Source organism: Rhamphochromis longiceps, linkage group LG23, assembly GCF_057381845.1.
Source record: "Rhamphochromis longiceps isolate RC_006_pf linkage group LG23, R_longiceps_female_GT1.1, whole genome shotgun sequence".
In the NCBI taxonomy this organism is placed as follows: Eukaryota; Metazoa; Chordata; class Actinopteri; order Cichliformes; family Cichlidae; genus Rhamphochromis; species Rhamphochromis longiceps.
This window is the reverse complement of record NC_140578.1, coordinates 13,300,060-13,322,022: the sequence shown is the minus strand read 5'-3', so window position 1 is coordinate 13,322,022 and position 21,963 is coordinate 13,300,060. Positions and strand designations below refer to the sequence as shown.

The 21,963-nt window shown below is 42.5% G+C and overlaps 1 protein-coding gene across 1 annotated transcript in view; it reads left to right on the top strand.

Annotated features, from left to right (window-relative positions):
- The window catches only part of lpp (LIM domain containing preferred translocation partner in lipoma), a 196,704-nt gene that overhangs the window by 155,781 nt on the left and 18,960 nt on the right, over nt 1–21,963 (top strand). Inside the window, exon 9 of the mRNA XM_085398739.1 lies at nt 5,685–5,854. Within this exon, the coding sequence (XP_085254865.1) occupies nt 5,685–5,854 (170 nt within the window). The remainder of the gene's footprint in view (nt 1–5,684; nt 5,855–21,963) is intronic.

The window sequence follows — 21,963 nt, the reverse complement described above, 5'->3', positions numbered from 1 at the left end:
CCACACCCCCACCCCTTCTCTGTGCCGCCGTGGGCCCTGACAGGCTGAGCTGTAATGCTTAGTGGCACAGGCTCGCCTATCCTCCATCCTCCACCATCGCCGCAGCAGTTCTGCAGATTGCTATTTGCTGACATTGGGAATGATATTAAAGGCAGGGGTTAGGAAAGAGGCATTCAGAGATTGAAGTGTAGCGATGACAGCGATTTCTCTTGTCATTCCAAGGAAACTGAAGGCCACAGCATTGTCAGGCAGCATGGAGGGCAATCTGAAGCAACAAAGTAGATTAACCTAGAGGGGAAAGAGACGAAACAGTGCACAAATCACGGCCTCTGGCACTCGAGTAGCTAGCAGTCACACTCCTAATGTGTTCGACAGACTTGCTTCCTACTGTCCTGTTGTTTATGTCTCCAAGCGTGAAGAACTTGCACAACTTTGTGCGCTTATTCAGCCTACCTTTTTCCAACTTGTCACAGTAAATTAATGCTGTTTTGTAGGCTTTTTATTAGCTGTAATGCAAGACCATTTCTAATTGTCATGTGATTGTTCGGTGTCTTTTAATTCTATTTATTTTAACCCTTGTTTTTTTTTTTTTTACATTTTTTATTAATATCAAAACACAACACACACAGTTTAGTTAGATGCTTTTTCTGTTTTTACCACCATGTCTATCAGATGTTTTAATCCAAGCACAAAACTTTAGTTGAAGTCCCAAAATGGATTTTGCGGTTCTTTTATTAGTTTTGGATACGAGCTGCAGTCGCTGGCTCTGCCTTTGGGGTTTGCAAGGGTTGCGCCAGCAGAATTGTATTCTTTAGTAACATAGTGCGAAAAGTTTGGTCTCCCACAAAAAGTTCCTTGCAATCCTTCTTTACATGCACGATCTTTGATTTCTGACGATGTAAGATCAAATTGAGCTGCAAGTGTGCTCCCTCTCTGCCTTTCATGCCGCTTCAATATCACGGCGTGAAAAAACAAAGAAGGCAAAGACTGAGGGAAATCTGAAGCGTTCTGCCACTCAACATTCCCCAATCCCAAACAACAGCGTCTCACTGCCACTACAAATACATTAGAAATCAATTATTTATGGAACAGAGTCAGGGCCTCTTTAATCTTTTCCTTTTATCCAATTAAATTGTCTAACCATTCTAAGCCTCTATAGCTCACAGGGAATGTGCCTCGTTTTTTTTTTTTTTTTAAGAAAAAAAGAAAGAAAAGAAGAAAAGATTTTTCTCTTCAGTCCTTCTTTTGACTTTCGATGTAACAGAGAAGAGACACTTCTGAGGGTTGAAGAATGAAAGGAAAGAAAGTGAGTAAAGTGTAAATGAACTCCCCCCTCCCACCCCGTCACCATTGCATTGGTTCTACAGGAAGTATTTGAAGTTTTGATATCAAGACTCTGGTTCCATTCCCCGCGCAAAGGGACGCTGGGGAGCGGTGAGGCCTTTCATGATTCCTTTATGCCCAGCTGAAATAGTTCGAAAGTATTTGGGATCATCTCCACGGGGGTAAATACGATGTTGCTTCAATTTCTGTCCTGTATTATTCAAGAAGTCAATTGAAGTAGTGTCTAAAAATTGAAAATGCTTATTTCCATTGCACACGTGTGAAATTATTGATGTAAAACACAGCACTCGTCTCCATTATCGTACAGTAAGACTGCTGATAAAAGCAGTTACAGATGCATTGAAAGGCTTTATATTTTTACAGCACCGTGCTCTGACTCTCAGGGTGTAGAAAAGATATCTGGATCTGAAATAGACCGTCAGTTTCTCTTATTTCAGTTTAAAATGTGTATGTGAAGATGTAGCCTGTCTCTCAGTGGTGAAGAATCCCTTCAAAAAGTTCCTGGATCCAGATCTGAATGGAATTACTTCTAATTTGCTCAAATTGGTAGAATTTTATAAATATGTCCACGGCTTTTTAAGTAACAAAACGGTCAAAAAAACCTTAGCATATAACCTCTTTGAAGAAGGTAAAAACTAGATCATCATTTCCATCTGCGATTTTCGTCGTGAGAGAACACGAGGAGCTGGAATCCAAAACACTTATTTCCTAACAATTAAAATCAGAGCTTAGGAGATGAGTCAGTCAATCAGTTGAATGGATCGACCATTATTATAGTAATCATGTCAATAATCCAGCAAGAAATCTCTGGTTTCAGCTGCTCTAGTGTGAACTACTGCTTCTTTCCTTGTCTAACAGAGAAAAAAGGGAGCCGGCTGATTATGTGTGATAATAAACAGTTGTATACACAGTTGCATTAAAACGCTGCCTTTAGCTTGTTATTAAAATGTGAAATGTATAGGAATAGAAGGCGTACAGTAGTTTGAAAGAGGCTCAGATCTGCTGCTCTTTGTTCCACGCTGATGTGAAATCATGTGTGGGCTGCGCGCAGCGTGGCACGGCGTGTCTGTGGGCACGCGTACACTATATGATACATGTGTCTGTGTTTGTATGTACTCGTCTACACGTGTGGCATGTCAGACGCAGAGGGATGTTTTGTTTTTTTTCTTCCTGTGTGTGTGTGTTGGTGTGAAACTGTGTACGCTGCACTCGCAGCCGTGCACAAATAGCTCCTGAGGGCCTTCGCAATCACAGACTGCCAAAAGGAAAAGGATTTCCGAGAGGTTTCCTTCTCGCTATTTAAAGTGGGAGCCCTGTGGGACATGTTTGGCATTCTCATCCACTCACTGAAGATGGCCTGTGATCTGAAGCCACTAACAGGCTCGGCGTGCTCCGTCTCTGTCTCTCACTCCCTCTCTCTCCCTTTCTCTTTCCCTCTGGTTCTCTGAAGTGATTACCCTGCTTGTGATTCCACTGACACCCACATGTCCCCCCGAGACGTGCCTTCACTAGTTTGTTTAATCTGCCTCCCTGTACAGTAGGTAACACAGCCATAATTGAGGTGTGGATAGAGCTGTGGGAGCAGATGAAACCGGTGGCAGGCTTTATGAAAACCTGTCTGCGCTATAAGTCGCCCTGGATGACAGAAGTCGCTAAATTAATGTACAAAATGCTGCTGTGACAAGAATTTTTAGAAGGGAAATGTCAGTTTCCTCATTCAATGAATCCTGAGTCATCTAATACAAGAAACAAAAATATCTAATGTTCAGTGTTCTAATAATGATTTCAAAATGTTGCTGGAAAAGGGGAAAAAAAGTTGTGGATCCGCTCATTCTTTAAGCAACTTCCCCCCATTTGCAGTGATAAGATAATGAGTTATGTGACATTAGAATACCATTTGCAAGCCTCGCAGTCAAGCAGATATTTGATCTCAGCAGCATATGACTTCCAAAAGTTGTGCTGATACCTGAGACAGAATCCGCTTTACACTCCGTTTGAATTTTTGATATGAAAACAGCAAGTGGAACTGTGAAAATGCGAGCATCAGATACTCTATCTCCCCCCGGTTAGTGTCTCGCCTCTGTGTGTAACACGCTCGAACCGCTCTGTTCAGAACATACAGAGTGTCAATCATCGCCCAAATCAGCCTTTAGATGAAGCAAAAAATGAAAAGGGAAGGAAAATGATCCACAGAACTGAACTTGAATTAATTAAATATACTGTATCAAGCTTGCTCTGTGAGATTGCATCTGTCCTCAGATGTGTAAAAAATAAAACATTCTCAGATATCTTTTTTTAAACCCTATTATTGTAAGATACCAGTAATTAAATTGACAGTGTTATTAATTGGGTTGAAGATAACTTGCATTGAGTCGAGGACATCTTAAACTCAATTAAAGATATCTCCAACTCAATTAAAGATATCCAAATGCCATGTCCCGCAATATGCAATCAGCCTCTTTCTGGAGCAATAATATCAGTTCACTTGTGCCCCTTTTACAAAGACTTCGTTGTACTTCTAAAGTTTTCTTTTATCATTTAATGCTCAACTTTTTAAACAGATGTCACTCTTTGGTGATGTGTATGCTTTCTTTAATGTGGCATAATTATATTATTTAATCCTTCCTTATCCAGTGTTTGAAATAGAAATGAAGATTAGACGCCCCTGATGTCAGGAAATGAAGCCTTTAAAGGGACAGCTTCCAGCTTCGTGGCACGAGGGAGCGCGAGGTGACGCGTGGACAAAAGCTCGGTCTACGGATCCTCGATTTAGATGTCAAAACACTTTTAAGTTCAACGCTCAGTTGTAGTTTCTCAAGTTCTTGTTTTCCTTTTTTGGCTCTTTGCCGGCTGCTCTCGTTAGTAGAATTTACTTAACGCTCATATCAAATTACTATAAATTCAGTGGCTCAACTTTCCTCTTTGTTTACTGCACAGTGTTGCTGATAAATGTTGGAAAGCAGGTAAACGTTGTCACCTTTTGGTTCACTGACCAATTCGTTTTCTTAATTCTTCATGGATCCTTAGACTTATGTTGAGACTCCCATTGCCAGAGTCCTCAAAACTAACCATAAGGTGGGAATGAGGTGCGGCAGAAAAAAATGCCTTGGGTGGCATGCTTTCACACTGGTTAGCATTGTCGCCTTACAGCAGCAAGGTTCTGGGTTTTCTCAGCTTTCCAAAGGCATGCACGTTGAGCCAACTGTGATTCTAAAATGTCTGTAGGTGTTGATGCAACTGAGAATGATTGTTTGTGTCTCAGTGTTAGTCCTGGGATGTTCTCTTATTCATGCTCAGTGTCACCTGGGATGGGATCCAGCTCCCCCGCGATGTGAGGTGGGTATATACAAATCTTTATTTAAGCAGGGAGCCTCATTCAGATTAAAATCTCTTTTACAAGAGAGATCTAAGCAGAGCCTTCAGCAGAGGCTTTAGTCGCCTTTCTTTCAGCTGGCTTCAGGGGTCACTGCAGCCAATCATCACAGTTTCTTTTCTGTATGTCTGATTTTACACCAAATCCCCGTCCTGATCAGAACCATAACCATTTATCCGGGCTTAGGTCCGGCACTGGGATTGGCTTGTGAACCCAACCGCTCACCCACCCCTTCGTGGCTGGGCTAATCAAAGAATCATAAAAGACACTGGTTTAACAACCTCTAGGATTTCTAAAGGGAGTGAAGGCTTCATGGCTGTTTAGAGTTCATTCCGTCTGAATGTCGTGTGATACCTGAAATCAAATCTGCCAAGGTTTCTCTACACATGGGGAATAGTTAAGGTTAAACTTTTATTGGTTCTTGAATTGCAGTTGCAGAATTAATTGGAAAAGAAAAATGGATGAATGGATGTCAGAGTTTAAAGCGCTGTCCCATGTTTCTCATCAAAGTGCACACCGAGAGTTTTAGCTGTGTTCTTTCTTTAATTATTTTCATGCACAGATTCCCACTCAAAGAACAAGAGCCATTGTTTGTACTGCTGGCATCGTGATGCTTCTCTGCAGCTCTACATTGTCCTCTCTTTGTATCTGTTACCTTATATATACATGATCCTTATTTTCACATCTTTCTAAGAAACCTGTTAAGAGTGTTGCTTTCGGCGTGGCTGCATTTTAGGCTGAAAGTAAGAGATTTGCTGCACTGTAGGATGCCGCTCACAAGGTCAAGCACCAATTGCAGTGAATGGAAGCAGTCACAGGTTTCAGCTCTCCATTACAACCACATTTATGTTGTTTGCGCGTTATTCTTAGCCTTACTGATCACTGATGTTATTTACTTTAAGAAGTGAAAAATCTGTGGTTTTAGAGGGAATCTTTTCTCAGCTTCTCCTCCTCTTCCTCTCCCCAGGGCGCTGCGCCAGCTGTGGAGAGAACGTAGTGGGTGAAGGCACCGGCTGCACTGCCATGGACCAGGTCTTCCATGTCGACTGCTTCGTCTGCATGACTTGCAGCACCAAGCTGCGTGGAAAGCCCTTCTATGCTGTGGAGAAGAAGGCGTACTGTGAGCCTTGCTATATTGTAAGCAGCTTCCTTTCTTTTAAATCCACCTGCCTCAACACTTCACTTAGCCTCACTACATGCGTCCGCGTTTTAAAAGTGCACATTATATCATCGGGTATCGCTGTGCCTGGAATGTTTCATAGGTTTCACTTCAGGCAACCACATTTCATTTCATCAAAGCCCAGAGGGCTGCCACCTCTCACCACACACACATTTTCATTTCCTCTTCTTTATTGGCTTCGTTTTGTTTTTGGTCATTCAGTGAAACTCTCTTGTGTCTCTTTTCCTGAATGAACTTTCGTCCTGTTACACAACTAATGTCAGCTGGTTAGCAAACAAGTTTGTTCTTTGAGCTTGTTTTGACATTCTCAAACATCTTTGACTAATACATTTTATTAGTAGGCAGCTGGCCTGCAGCTGCGTGTAACTGCTGACCTACTTGCCCTCCAGCTTTAAGACTGTTTTTTTCTTACTATTGTTGTCTCTGTATCGTGTCAGTATAGGAATATGCAATCAAAGAAGCACCACCCACCTGCTTTTAATAAGTGGCAGCCAATCAGAAGAAAGCTTGCTTAAACATAGTAGGAAATGGGAGGTGTGCACTTTGGAGGCCCAGCATAAGGTAGCTTTGATTTGTGAATCATGCAGAGCTCTAATAGAGTCCGAGAGTGAAAATAAGGAGCAGGAAACGAGCAGAATGGACGCAGATTTGTGAACACGGAGGGTTTTTTTGTTTTGTTTTTTCTCTCGCTCCTGTCGACTTTCCTCTGGCAGCTGTTTAGCGTAAAACAGGGGTCCTCAATCCCAGTCCACGAGGGCCGGTGTCCCAGCAGGTTTTAGATGTGTCCTTGATCCATCACAGCTGATTTAAATGGATAAATTACCTTCTCAACATGTCTTGAAGTTCTCCAGAGGCCTGGTAATGAACTAATCATGTGATTCAGGTGTGTTGACCCAGGGTGAGATCTAAAACCTGCAGGGACACCGGCCCTCGCGGACTGGGATTGGGGACCCCTGGCGTAAAGCTTTAAAATGCTACACTATAGTTTCAGCCCTGCATCATAAGACAGGGAGAACAACTTGGTGAACATATGATACGGGAATAAAAGTTTTCCCGTCCTCAAATATGCAAGAGTCCACTCGGGTCCAAATGACATACATTTCCTTATCGGATAATGCGTGCGAGGGCCTGTGTGGACGCCCACAGAGGCGCTACAATATAATGCAGCAGGAGTTCTTGCCTGTATGTGTTTATTGGATTATAATCCCTACCTTAGCTAGATTATCGCACAAGTTCAGTATGGTTTTTAAAGCTTGTTCTACTGTCCCCAGGTGGCCAAGTAAACAATTTCAGGACATTTGAAATATAGGTTTTAAATCATACGTATTGCACATGATAGCAGTGACGATAAAGTACAGCAAAACTCTCCTGTTGTTGTTGTTGTCTAGGTTTGGGCACAGAGGCTTGCACAGGGGGGTCTCAGTGGATCACATCTGTTCAGGAGCCTCCTAAAAATTCCATTGTCTTGTTCTGCTATTACTATAGGGGAGCGTGCTTGGTCTGCATTGTTTAGTCAGGTGCTACATGTCAAAGTGACATGCATGTGAATTCCAGGACACAAAGTTTCCCAGCAGAGCATTGTATTGTAACAAGAAGACCCAGGTTTCACTTTTAACTCTCGGTGGTTTTAATGCTGTGGCTGATTGGTGTGAATATGGCACAGCTTGATCCTTTGTAATAGACATGAGCAGGTGGTGCAAAACTTGTTGTGGCTTCTCATCTCTAGCTGATCTTCACCCAACACTGCCTGATAGATCCACCTGCCATTTTTTTCTCCTGAAATAATCAGGTCAGATATGCATTCATGGCCTTTTTTAATCTATCTAATTTTTAATAGTTTGAAGAATGATGTTTGCCTTCACACATCACTCTTAAATGATGCATAACTGTCTACAGTGACGGCTGATGAACAGCCAGATATGGTTAAGTCAAGAAACATGGCGTTAATTCTCTTTGTGGATGAGATAAGACTTCTGCTAAACGATTAGTAATCACTTTTCTTATCAAAGGAAGAAATGATTGGGGATAAATGAGCCAGAAATTTGTGTGAGTTATTCTTAATTTGGAATGTTTTTATTCCATTTTATAAAACTGTGACTGGTTTTCTTGTCAGTATGTTGCACAACACGCATGAAAGTGTTTCCTTGCACAATATTATCAGGAAAGACGTGTCATCTGGCAAAACCATGAGGAATTTATTAAGCAGAAGTGTTTCCCTCATTCAGTTTCAGTAGAAAATGGTCATCGGTCCCACAGCGGGAAGGGACATGTTTCTTACTGTCAGCGATATTAGGTGTCAGTCGGCGGGTCATTCCTGGAAGCTGAGATGGGAAATAACTGCGCTGCAGCGAGGAAATACAAACTAAATTTAACTGTAATACTTTGAACTTTCTTTTGCTTTCTTTTAAAAATAAGTGAGTCATATGAGGAGTACAGTTACTGTTATATTTCAAAATGAAAATTGAATACGATGTTATTAATACACATATGATAACACAGTAAATATTCCAGCAGTAGTACATTTATATTTACAGTCTCTCGTCTCTTTCGGTCGCTGCAGCCTGAGCTTGTCTGCATAATTAAAAGCTGGCTGAAATATGGTGACTACAGCTGAGATTGTTCTTTGGCTTCAGCGACTGCTTCAGGCTGAGTCACCTCTCGCCCTGTTGTTAAGTGAAGCACTAGACACGGGCAGACTGGTCGTGGTCCCAATCTTCATTTAATAACAGATTGTTTTGTCTACTCTTGCACCGGCTTCTCCGTTTCTTCCTGGTCTTTGAGCTCCCGCTGTTTCCCCTTTTAAACTGGACAACTGTGCCCTGTGCTTTGACTACAGGTGCTTTTACACAGGCCGAAGAAAGAAATGAATCCGGCGAAGAGTGAGTGACACCCATCCAGTTGTACAGATGTGTTTGCACATATATGTCGTTGTTCATAGAGCTCCTGATTCAAATGCGTTCAGGCAGTCCCTTTTCTTCTTGGAAAAAATAGCCCAGTGTCCAAACTGTAAGACATGCATTAAAGATGATTAAGATTTAGTTACTTCATGATAAGGATATTTTTTGTTAAGGTGGGTTAGAGGCGCTTTAAGGGACATTGAGGACAGAAGAGGTCTCTAAACAAAGTCTGGGAATGGTGATTATTGTTTGTTAGGGATATTAATTAGGTAATGCTGATTCTCCTGATAGCACATAGTGCCACATTTATTCAGTTTTCTTTTCATTCACTTGCAGGAAATGGCTCGATGTGCATTTTACCAGTAAAGTCTTGAAGCCGAGCTACATGATGTTTAAACCAGTGGCAGGCCATCTCTTAAATCATCTCTTTTCAGAGGCACTCAGTGTGATTGTAGTTGTCTTGTCTGGAAGTTCTCCAACTCTGATACATACGCTAAAGAGGAATGGGATAATTTAAGAACTTTATTTATGCATTTCATCAGCATAAATGTTCTTCTGGCACAAGATCAAAAGGATGGGGGAAATCTGAATTTCTTAATGAAAGTAATTTCTTCTTCTTTTATTCCCATCCTCAGGGTCATACGCCTCTGTGCGATTAGAGAATGAACGTGAGAGTTGAGTCTCTGAAGAGAAATGCAAAATCCCAGAGAGGAAAGAGGAAAACTTCAAGTTAGCCTCCAAGTCAGTCAGTCTAGGAATGTCTTAAGAGCAAACCAACATTAATGACACACTGAATTTATTTCTTCACACTTTCACCTGTCACATGATATTAGCAGCAGTTCTTCTCTATGCTGAAGGAGCACGTAAGCAGAGTATGGTTTCATTTAGTGGATTGTTGTAATGGCCTAAATGCCTGATTCTCCTAAGAAGTTACCTTTTAGGAAGTCTACTGACTTACCTACTCGCCAACAGTCAGATGGGAGGACTGAAACTACTCTCATGTTTCTTCTCTAAAGGTTAAGGTGCACCCTGCTGGCATCATGGTCATTTTTGACTTTTGATTTCTTTGTTGTTTTGTTTTGACAGGGTGAAATAATTGCAGAGCATACACCTTTAAAGCCTTTAAAACAAGGATCAGGTGCTCAAGACTTTTCTATTTTTGTTCCCATTCAAAAATAATGTAGATATAGGTTAAAATGTATAACTGCACCTCCACTGATATTTGTTAAAATGTCTCTTGGCAAACTGCACCTCAACCAGATGCTTTTGGTAGCCATCAGCAAATATAACTCTGTGTGAATATTTGGTTGCTCTTCTTGGTTTCCTGGCACAGACTCTGTTTTAAAGCATAGTTTACACATTTTCAACAGGCTTGAGGTTGGGGGGGGGGTTTTGGAAGCGCTTTTTCAGAAGCTTAGGATTAGCCTTTAAAATATTTTTTTAAACCCAAAACTCAACAGTGATCTGTCTCTATACCCCACACCCTCACTTAAAATACATAAATACATGATCAAAATAAAAACAGCAGACCTAGAGATTTCTTTTCTGTCTTGGAAGTGCAAGTAGTCCAGCACCAGAAGCACCAAAGGTAATTAAAAAAACGACACTTACAGTTGCTTAAAATGTGCATTCTTCCCCGAGTTCCCTTTAACTGTTTCACTTTTTGACTATACAGTCAATGCATGATAATAAAAACACTGTAAGTCATTTAAAAACTGAAAACAATTTATTGTTATTTCTTGAATTATTTCCATATGCTGTGTGCTCTTTGTGCGAAATAGGTTTTTCCATCAGCCCGTGGCAGTGTATTATATTTGATGTAGAATATCTTACAGGTATAAAAGGTGCCTGAGGAAACTTGCTGTGTGTAGAATCTGTATAATAATATGCAAAACTCTATTAATCCCTTTGCCAGGAATTGGAGGAATACATTTCGCACGCTGATTGCCATCCAACAAAGTTTTCTGCCATGTATCAGAGCAGGCGATCAGCAGCGCTCTTATCTGAGCTGGGACTTTACATATTCTGTGTAACAATACTGGCATTTGAACGGCTGAGATCCATCTCTTCCGCAGGGTGATTTGCCTCGTTCAAACTGTTTGCCTAGTTATTAGTAATTCCTTTTAGTAATGTACAGGAACTCACACAGATGTGTTATCAGCTCCTGTCTACTTCCTGATTTTACAACCTGCTATCTTTTTCTCGAGCCAACCTCAGTCACACCACCGGCCCGTAAACTGGAGGGCAGAAATCAGCCTTTGTCCATGGCACTTCCCTTGGCTTGCCTCCACAGAGGTCTTATCATCGCCTATTTGAATGCACGGTGATGCTGATAAACTCTGCAGCCGCACAATTAATGTGTCATTTTGCATGGAGTGATCTGTAATCGTGTCACTGTGGAAACACTGGCATTGCCATTGTTTTGGGATTTTTTTCCCCTTGTCTGACGTGTCTCAGCTTGAGGTGTCCTCCCGATCACCCCATTCAGTATTTGCACACACGCATAACAGGAGGAAAGTAAGGATGTGTGCACACACGACCTGGCAAGACGTCCGTCATTGTTACTGAGAGATGCAGAAGTTTTGAACTTTAGTGCCGTTTTCCAAGAAAGCTATCTTGTGAAATTTTTTCCAGATGATTCAAACTGTTGCTGACTTTGTTTTCTGCAAAACTGGAACTAATTAATCACTAGAAACCAACAATGCCGGCTAACAGTGTTTCTGCAGTATTTCTGAGTGATTCCAAATAAATGTTGTGGTGATGTTTGTGAGTAATGTTTACTGCGGTCTGTCTGTCTCGCTGATTGTTAAAGATGGCCACCATGCCATCAAAGCCTCAAACGTAGCTTTATTGTTCTGTTTTGGTTGTAAGAGCATTATAGGATGCAAGGGTGGAGTGCTAAGCTATCAGCCAACAGGTGCACGTCACAGACATGAGGATTACCATTAGAATAAAATACCAGAATTTTATTCACCAAAGCTTTGTAGACAGACTGTGAGCAGAATTAATCAGACCGCCGATTGATATGCAATATATATTATTTAAAAGGTGCACAAAAGGAGGTGAAGCATAATAGAACGCTAGCAGCTACAGCCATCTGTGTGGGTCCCTGTCAAATGCACGTTTATAAAAAAGATTCACCACCCATACAGATTTTATGAAAGAGAAACCAAAACAGGGCTTTTTATATAAAGCAGACTGTAAATCTGTTTATTTCTGTTGTAAAGTTGGACATATTAAGATTGGGAGTCTGTGGGGAATAACTCATTGCTGGAGCCTCGAGTGGACATTGAAGGAACTGCAGTTTTTTGTAGCTTGACGCTAGTATGTGGCATTTGTTCTTATTATTAGATAATTCCCTTTCTTGCATGTCTTCTGTCCTGTCTTGCTCTGCTCATCCTTCATGTTTCTTCCAGTGAAAACTGAGGTTTTTTGTCCCACTGTTGCCAGGTACTTGTTCATCTGGTTTTAGGTGTTATTGCTATCCAGATAAAACTGAATAAATTTAGTTGCATTGCCACGTGAAGTCTGATTTCATGCTTTTAAAGTAAAAATGATTAACAGCATTATATATTTACTCCAATTGCTCATTATTAGTTGACTTTATTAAATCAAGGCTGGTGGATTGATTCTACTCTCTGACCAGTCAGGCTTCCTGTGTCCCTTTGTCCGTATGTGTCTATGGTAAGCTAATCCGATATAGCTATGGCTATTCATCTGGACAAAAATGCAATCTTGACCTGCCAAAAACAGCAAAATATGTATTTCCTTATTATATAACCCTGCATTTCTGACGCCATTCACACTAAGTTTATACAGTGACCCCAAAACCAGAAGACCTGCTTTGTGATCTCAAGCACAAATTTCCAGATAAATCTTAATCTCGTTAATCGATGCAGTTAAATGCACATTAAAGTGAACAAGCTCTGAGGCTTGTTCTGAAGGATGCAGTCTCAGGTGCTGCAGAGCAATAACATGTAATACGTTTAGGAAGAGAGCTTCGCTGTAGATGAGAAGTGCAGGCATTTAAGAGGCCGAGAGTTTATTCAAGGTGTCAACTCTTTTGTGGAAACACCAGCTACGGCTCACGCGTTATTCTAATTACACCAGTGTATGTAGAGAGTGCAGTGCTCCTTTGTTTCTGTTTGCTGCATTCTCTCAGGGACTGCTGTCCTTGGGGCATGTTTTGTTTTTTTTGTTTTTAATTGTTGGTTGCTGTGTCTGCCATTCCAGTGCTGGATTTGAACAAATAAAACCCTGCGTCCAATAGTCAAGAATATTCATAAGCATTATTATGTTCTCTTCTCTCATTAAATTGCTGCTAATGCCTGCTAATGTAAGCTGCAGCAGGCACCATGGTTTTGGGATGATTGGACAAAAAATTCTTGATAACCTTTTGACGTCTTGTGGTCTGAGAGAGAACTAGGCTCGAGTTTCATGCTTTATAAAGTCACAGGTCTTTCTGGCCAAATTAGGAGTTGACAGGAGGAGACTGCCTTTAACTGTCCACCTGCACATCCGCAAGTGAGTATACTGTAATGCCAGTCTTCAAACATGTACATACGAGTGAGTCTTTGGAACGGAGAGGGGAGCGCCTTTAAAATGAGACACAAGCAAATTTCACCATCAGGAATAAAACAATTGGTTTGTTAGGCTGACTGTAAGCAGACACACCCGCTGCTCTATGGAATCAATCTGGTAAATGATCTGCTAATAAATTGTTAAACAGCAGTTAACTGCAGAGCTCATCAAACCAACCATCTTTAAAGACTTACAGAATTATAAAGAGTCAGTGCATTTTGCTCATTTCCATCTTTTTATTCTCGGACTTTACTGAATAACTTTCTGTCATTTACGGATCAAAATAATCTTTATTTCCCTGACTGTGGGCCTTGACACAACGCCTCAGTTCATCTGTCTCCTACAGGCAGTTTCAGCTCCATTACGCCTTCCTTTAGCTCTGTTTTCTTGCTCTTGGCTGCCACTTGTAAATTGAAGGTTTGAACAGCAGGTGGGTACTTGAGATGATCATATTAGCAATAGCTCCTCTCACTGATATCAATTAGAGTCAAGAGTAGAGGAAATACTCTCAAATGGAGTACTTAGAGTAGTCTGAAGCCTGAACCTTTAGGCTGTATGTATCTGCAGTATTTGCAACGTTAACCATGTTTAATGTGCAACAGCGTATCCATATTGTATAGGACAGAAAATAAGGGTTGGCATTTTCACAGCCTCGCATAAAGAAAGTAGATTCATTATATCTTCTAGGTGGTTAAACCCCAAACTGTTCTCAATCAGTGGGATTATAGCAGTGAGGCCTGGTGTAATCTTAGAAATGAACAGCAATTTTCTTTCTCCTTTCACTTTAGGAAGTCTGACTGTAACCATGAGAGCATATTAGTTAACGGAGCTGAGAGCAACAGGGACTCTTGACATGTCTGATAGCTCAGCTGGTGTTTGAAGAAGTTCAGCAGTGGGATTCAGTGTCACCAAGGTTAATTGCTTACACAGGTTACCATGCCTACTGTTCTTAAGTGTGCTCATATCCGCCGTGTTGCTACAGCGCTCGCTTACTTTGCTGCAGCATTACCACAGCCAAGTTTTGGGCCAGTTAATTTACTTTAAAAAGGCTTTTTAGCTGCCCTTCACTTCAGTCTCTCTGACGGTAAACAGAGCCATTCAATCTGCTTAAATGACGCCAGTGAATGGAAGAGTGTTGCAGACAGGTTCCTGTTCGAGGCAGAATCGCAGCCCCACATTCCTGTTCATACTGCCACTCCCAGCGAATGTAGATCATCCAAAGAGCAGCCGGTTTAAGTGTGCTGTAATAAGACTGATGCAAGTACCACAAGGTCACATCAGGAGCAGAGCTTCGTATTGAAAGAGCAGTAATAAAGAGATAGGGATTTGCCTACATAAAAACCTTAATCTATTTCTTCCGCTTTTGACAGAAATTCAGAGACCATCAAGGTCACGGACGCCAACTTGCTTGAATGTAATTATGCTCATTATCTGGTGTTGTACTATGGCTCCGTTATTTAAAATGAATGGGCTTTGGTCTCTTTGGCTACACACTGTGAAAGATTTTCCATTCTGCCATTGTAAAGGAAGAACTTCACACGGCGCCCCTGACCTGCCAGTCACCAGGAAACGTTCGTGATTGACTGATGAGCTTTTACCCTCGGCGGCTGTTTGTCTGTCTTGGAAAGTAGTGATGTCACCCGTACTGGTCGCCGTCATTCATGCTGCCTTTATAAAAGTTTAACTGATGGACTGCTTCTTTTTTTTTTTTTTTTATGTCTGTTTAATTTTTAAATATGCACTTGGAAGAAAACTTGGTTTGCTGATTCATTGTGAAGGTGGAGTTTTGTCTTTAGTCCCATCATGTTAAGCAGGCAATGTGGTATTTTTCAGCACCAGTAGTGTGCAATTAATATTGCACATTCAATGAATATTTAATTTTGAAAAATTATATTCGATTGTGGGAAACAAGAGGGGCAAAAATCAGCGACTGACAGTCTGCTTTAGTGCAAGGCCGGAGAAGGAATCACAGCTAGAAGATGATCCTGGTATCAAAGGTATAAAGGGGACCATTCGTGTGCTATCACTTGTTTTCAACAGCCATCTATCCCACATCCTGATACGAGCCTTGAAAGTTTCCTCCAGTAAATTATCAGAAAACTGGTCAAACATCCCGGGTTCCTGTTTCTGTGCATTTCTTAACAGAGCTTAAATGAAGATCATTTTATTATAAAGTTAAGAGAGATCAGAGATGCTGGAAAAAAAATATTGACCGAAAGCAGGAACAAGACTTTGTGTGATTTCATTAAATATTCTATAATTATAGCAACAAAGAACATCAGCTGATTCTGAGGTTGTCCGGTGGGCAGAACTCGCTGATTTTTCTTTTCTTTCTTTTCTTCTCATGGAATCACCCAGGAATGATTTATAATTGTGAATAGCAGGTGCTAATAAACAGACTGAGAGAAAGAGCTCTCAGCGAAGGCGGTCGCACTTTCTCCTCTCCTCCTCACCCTTATCTTCCCTGCTTCGCCTCTATGTCCTTGTCTTGTCTTGTGTGAATTTACTTTCCCTGGAACAGTCTCTCACTGTCGTTCTCTAAACCTAAAAGAGAATTATGGATTTGATCAACTGGTCTCTGAGTGCTATTGACACCCTTAACGAGAAGTCGGGGCTCGGGAGAGCCTGAGTGCCCTGGAGGGACTTTCCCTGCCGGTTACACGATGGACGGGTGGAGAACTGGAGGACCGTGTGCCTGGCGGGACTGTCGATCGAGGACGCTGAAGATATCTACCTATTCGGAACCATGATAACAGGGTTCATGCTGATCGGCGTTGGCTTAGCCCTGGTTTATCAGAGAAATAAGAAAGCGGAACCGGCTGTTCAAACCCCCACAAGGCTGCCCGCTGGATTCGAAGCGACGGGACGAGGTGCGACCTCTCACAACGAACGTAATATGGTCAACACCTTGGAGACGCTTACAGCTGCTGTGAAGGCTCAAAACAACACCATTGAGCGTATGAGGGGAAACATCAGAGAGAGGCCTGCTCAAAATGACACCCTTGAGCGACAGTTGGAAAACATCGCGGAACGGATCACTGCAGTTGTGAGGTCTCAGAATCAAAAGACTGACAACACCACGGAACAGAAGTTTGATACCATCATGGGGAGGCTCGCAGCTCTTCAACGGGAGATCGAGAGACCAGCCTCGGAGTGCTAGAATTCGAGCTGCTCACAAAGGAGAAATCAACAATATTCAACATTTGGACACCACGGCCCCAGCTGCAGGCCCAAGGCTGGAGCCCACCAAAACAACTCCCTGATAACGACTGTGTGATGACTATTCTTCCCGCCCCATGAAGGACACCTGGATTGGCTGGAGGACTGTTTACTTAGCCTGATAGGCCGAAGGACACTGTCTCAGCTAAACTATGGACACGCACACACACACACACTTACACTGATAAGCACTCACTCATCCCCCTCCCTTTCCAACGCCTTCGATGCTTGTGCCCTACCGGGGATGATAGCAGTCAACTGGACCAGCACAGATGCTGCAGGACCGGATGCGCTGTCTACGCCGGCTCTCTCTTACCCTTTACCCGCCCCTGTTGCTTGTCTCGTGTTTCTATGGTGTATTGATAGTCATGTGCTTTTGTGCTGAGGTGTTTTTTCTTTTATCAAACTGTTCTCCCACTAGGAGCTCAGTCTGAGTGGAGTTTTTTTTTCTCCTCCTCTTACCTCATGTAGTGTATTTTCGTTGTTTTTTTCCTATCAGCCTACCTTCTGACATGTCTGCCCAATGTGATGTTTGTGTAAAGTTGGTCAGAAGGTTCCTTTGTGAGTGCGCATGCGCCATTAGCGTGCTGCCTGCTGTAACCCCTAAATTCCCTCGGGATGAATAAAGTATTCTGATTCTGATTCTGATTCTGACTGTGAGTGTGGCGGGACTAGAGATGAACTCGTGGCAACAAAAAAATCTGCTGAATTTTTCAGAAGAAGAACGAGCTCGAATACGCACGCTATAATCAAACAATCCAGGCAGTGGAGGGAAGTTGCTGAGGATGTCGGAGAACCCAGAGGCGACAGGCACGTTGCCAGCTGTATTGGGGCTTCTGGATGTCCTCTACAGCACATCATAGCAGACTCTCCCAGCTAACAAAGGGATATCCCCATGAAGTCCCCTAAGGCTGCTGCTGTCATTGAGAAAGGCGATGTAGGAAAACAATACATCCAATCACAGAAGATCATCTCTCCTCTCATATGTGATATAAACAGAACAACACAGGAGTTTGCAGCAGAGCCTCCGTGACAGTAATATGGCTCTAATTAGAAATGACTGCACACCACCCGCACACCACCCACACACCTGTCACTTCTCCGTGATGGATATCCAGGTAGTCAGATCCAGAGGCTTTCAGCCATCGTGGTGAGTTCAGGGCCCCTCGTCGCTGCGCGCCGTTGTGGCGCTGAAGCTCACCGCAGGAGAGGTCGGCAGGTGTGCTCCCACCCTGCTTCGACTTTTCATGTGAAGCTGGCGAACACACGGAGGCTTTCTGCTGACGTTGTCATCAAATATTCATGGCTGTCTGCATTAGCTTGCAGAGTTCTAATTGAGTTCTGTATATTCAGACGTGATTAACTCGGTCTAATTCCTCAAAGGAGCGAGCCAATTAGATAGCACTTGCATGAATAGGATTTCACATCTTGGTGTGTCTCCAGACTTGCCAAGACAATTATGCGCGTGTGTGTAATTGTGCCGTACAGTGGGTGTGAGCCAGCTAAATTCAAGCAGGTCATTATTTCTTATTACTGACCCGCACTACAGGAAATGCAGCCGTTCTATCCATTACAAGCAGGAAAATGAAAAGCGCGCGCGTTGTTATTAGAATGCACTGTTTAGACAAGAGAGCAAATCCATGTATCGGCACCCACTAAACCTTCCTCGTGCTTTTCGTCCAAGCACCCCCACCACGCTCTGCTCCCACCCCCCCCCCCCCCCCCCCCCACCCCCAAGAGGCAAGCAGGAGAGAAAAATATCCGTGACCCAGTGCTGACCCACCACAATGTCACTCTAACTCATGCTATGAGAGAACTACTGCCGGGGTCTTTGTCAGTTTCTCTCTGTAACCAGAGCAGGAGACATTGCCCAAAGTCCAGAGGGGTCGCATTCTGCTGCGGAGCTGAATTTAAGGCGGAGAGGCAGACGGGCAGGCCGGCCACTTTGCCTGAGCTGGAGAGAGGGCCCCCACTGCCACCTTTTATTCTTTGAAGAAAGGCCTGAGCGAGGCATGAGCTGAGTGGTCGACCCTGTCCCTTCATGTTGGCTGTAGCTTGATGTTATCACGCAGCTAAAATAAGAAATCTGTGTGAACAAGTAAAGCCACGCAGCTGTGTGTACTAGCATGTATGAAAATTTAAATCCCATTGGACATGTGCTGTTTCATTAGTTTGCCTTGTTTTGAAGTGAAACCTGCACGGGCTGCTGGTGAGAAGGATCAAGGGGGGCCGCTGCCGAGACCATCCAGCCGACCGGGTGTTTAAAAAGAAACAAAACAGGAAAGGAAGCTCTGGCGGGATGCCATCCCATTCCTGCACGTGCTGGTCATTTATAACCCGGTGTGAATTTATTACCCTGACAGACAGGCTGAGCAGAGCTGAGCACAGGAGACTCTGAGGAAACGAGGCCTTTCCAGGTCAGAGACACCGAAACCTCGGCCCGCTCGTCCTGACTGACTGGCGTGCACACAGATGAGTGTCACAAACGCTCCGTCTGTGAATTATGCAGCTGATACTTTCAAGGTCACTGATCCTCTGAGTTAGCAAACCATCGCTTTCCACTGTATGACATGCTCACTCACACCCACACACAAACAAACAAAAAAACATGCACACCTCAGTCATCTGCATCCAGGCAGCGGAGAAGATACGAGTGGGTGATTTACATAACGCGCTTAGAAATGACAGGATTCTGTAAAGGAGTCAAGTGTCGTTAATATATCTTCATACGCTCACAACTGAGGACCTAATGTTTAGAAACTACACAGATCGACGGAGTCAGGATGCCAGTCCTGCTCACTGGAAAGCAATGACGGCTTCAAAAGGGAATTTAGGTTGAATGTCGAGGGCTGAGGGTGAGATTGTGTCAGGGGTCTCGGGTGAGAGGAGGCAGGGGTGCTGATCAATTGTTAACCTTCTCAGGATGAGGCACAGAGATGATCACAGTCACTGAACTCAAACAGCTGAAGGGAAACTTAATTTTAAACACAGACCTTTCCATCTCCGTGGCCTGAGCAGACCGCGTGTTAGGAGAGGGTGATGCTCCCACAGTCCCTCTGCAAAAACGTGGATTTAAATGAGCTCCCAGGCTCCCTCAACAACAACAGATTTCTGGCCTTTCTCCAAGCCGACCCCTCCGTGATTTGTTTTAAGAATATAAAAACACCTCGTATAAAACTCCACTCCCTTTGCTTTATGAAGTCACCCAGCGTAGCTCTGAAAACCTCGCCGTTACTGCTCATTTAACGCTCTTGCTTCCTTTTTTGTGATGAACAGAACCTTAGCAGGATCAGTGTCTGCGAACGCTAACACGGGGACGGGTTTGCCAAATCTCCAGTTTAAATATTCATTAAGAGAAGCTGATGCCAAGTCAGCTGTGAGGTAACTGCTTCTTCCTCGAGAAACTACTTCAAATAACAGCGTGCATACACAGATACCCACTACTGAGAGCTTTTTCAGCGTTGACCTTGGCAGTTGTAGTATGTGGAGTTGTAAGCAACCGCTGCGCTTAAGAGGAACTATTTGTTAATAAATGGATGTAAGGCGTCATCTCTTTTTCTCAGTCAGTTGTTTGATCTTGGAAAGAACATTGTGGATTTCTGATTTTCTCAGAGCAAAGCTCACAAACCAAAAGGTGTTGAGTTAGTCATGATAAAATTTCTTTTACGTTTCAGGGTTTTTTTGCCTAAAAATGACAAAAGTAGGGAATGGATTTCACAAATACTTCCCCTCTTTTCCCTTGTTTTGAACCGCCTAATAAAACTCTGGACTCTAATAACACATTTTAACTGGCTTAAAATTTAGATTTTACTCTCCTCATCGCACACATACCAGAGATGTCGTGGGATCTTCAGCTGCTATCTAGAGCTGCTTGGGGTTTGGTGTCTTTGCAGAGGACACTTGAGCATGTGGAGGAATCAGAAATCAAACTACCAGCATTGCAATTAGTGGACATCCTGCTCTACCATCTGAGCCTCGGATGCCTTTGCTGTCAGTGGAGGGAAGCTGAGTGCACTGGCTTCCTGAACCAATGAGGATTGCAGGTCACTGCACTCTGCCAAGAAGCTAATAAGCTGCTGGCTCTAGCTTCATGTGTAGAGGACCCTGGGAAAACCGCAGGGCTGTGAGGTGATTCTGACTGAGACACACTTTGGATAATATCATAAAAAATATGCAGCTGTATAACTCTGGTTTTTTTCTATATACCAAATCCCCCAATATCAGAATCAAATTGATTTACCTCTTTTTTTTAAATTTCATTTTCTTAATTTATCAGTTTGTCTATTTGTTTCTACTGTCCTTTAAAAAAAATGGTTGAAGAAGATGAATCAGCAGGTCGTCAGCTTGCCCCAAACACGGACCCGGGTTCCCAGTCGCGAGATCCTTGTTTGTCGGATGAGCCAAACCAGATTTTTTTTCTTAGATTCCACGTTTGCTTCCTCCTGTACATTTGCATTATCGTTTTCCTGCTTTTGTCCCACCCACATCCCAACCTTGCACGAGGCTTTTGTAGCGTCAGGAAAAAAATTAGGGAATATAAAACTTTTATGGTCGGAAGATTCAGTCTAATCCTTTTTGAAGGTGCCCTGTTAGCAGCTTGTAGCTGTCTGTGTTCTAACAGTTGTTTTGGGAAATGTTTTTGGGACTGCAGGGATTTTTTGTTGGTTTGTTGGTAAAAACCAAGAGACCAGTGGGAAGAGTTATCAGCACCATATCAAGTTTATTTAATACATCTGTGGTGTGAAGAGCAGTGTTCCCTCTAATTTTTCATGTGTCTGAGTGAACACACAAACTCCCTGAGCAGTCCCTTGAACCACTGTGAGCAACAGCAGACGTGTGCACTGTGGTCGCACCAGCATCGAATCCATCCAAGTTACATGTTTTATTAAAATAATCAAATTACAGCATTTACATTTATGTTAGACTACTTTTAATTAACTGCTTTAGCCCACTTACAATGAAAATTTAAAAAAAAATCTTGTTCATGACCTGTGAAGCATGTTAACACTATTGGAAGTAAAAATAACTTGAACTCCAATTTTGAAAACACAACTTTCTTTTTTTTTTTTTTTTTTTTTTTATATAAAGCTCTGTGGTCTGTGGTCTGGGAGAGAGTCTGTAACTCTCTGTCTGCAAAATACAGTAAATAATGACCAATGTTGGGCAATTAATTATATAGTTACTTCTTCAAAAAAGTAACTGAGTTATGCAAACAAGAAAGTTTTTTGCAGCTGTTTAACCTAAAAATGCAGCCAAGGCGTTTTTTAAATAAACATTTCAAACTATTTACAGAACAATCAGCTGTTCTGCATCAAATTTGATGCAACACAAATTGTTTGTGCCACTCCAAAAAATCATTTCTGTCCACT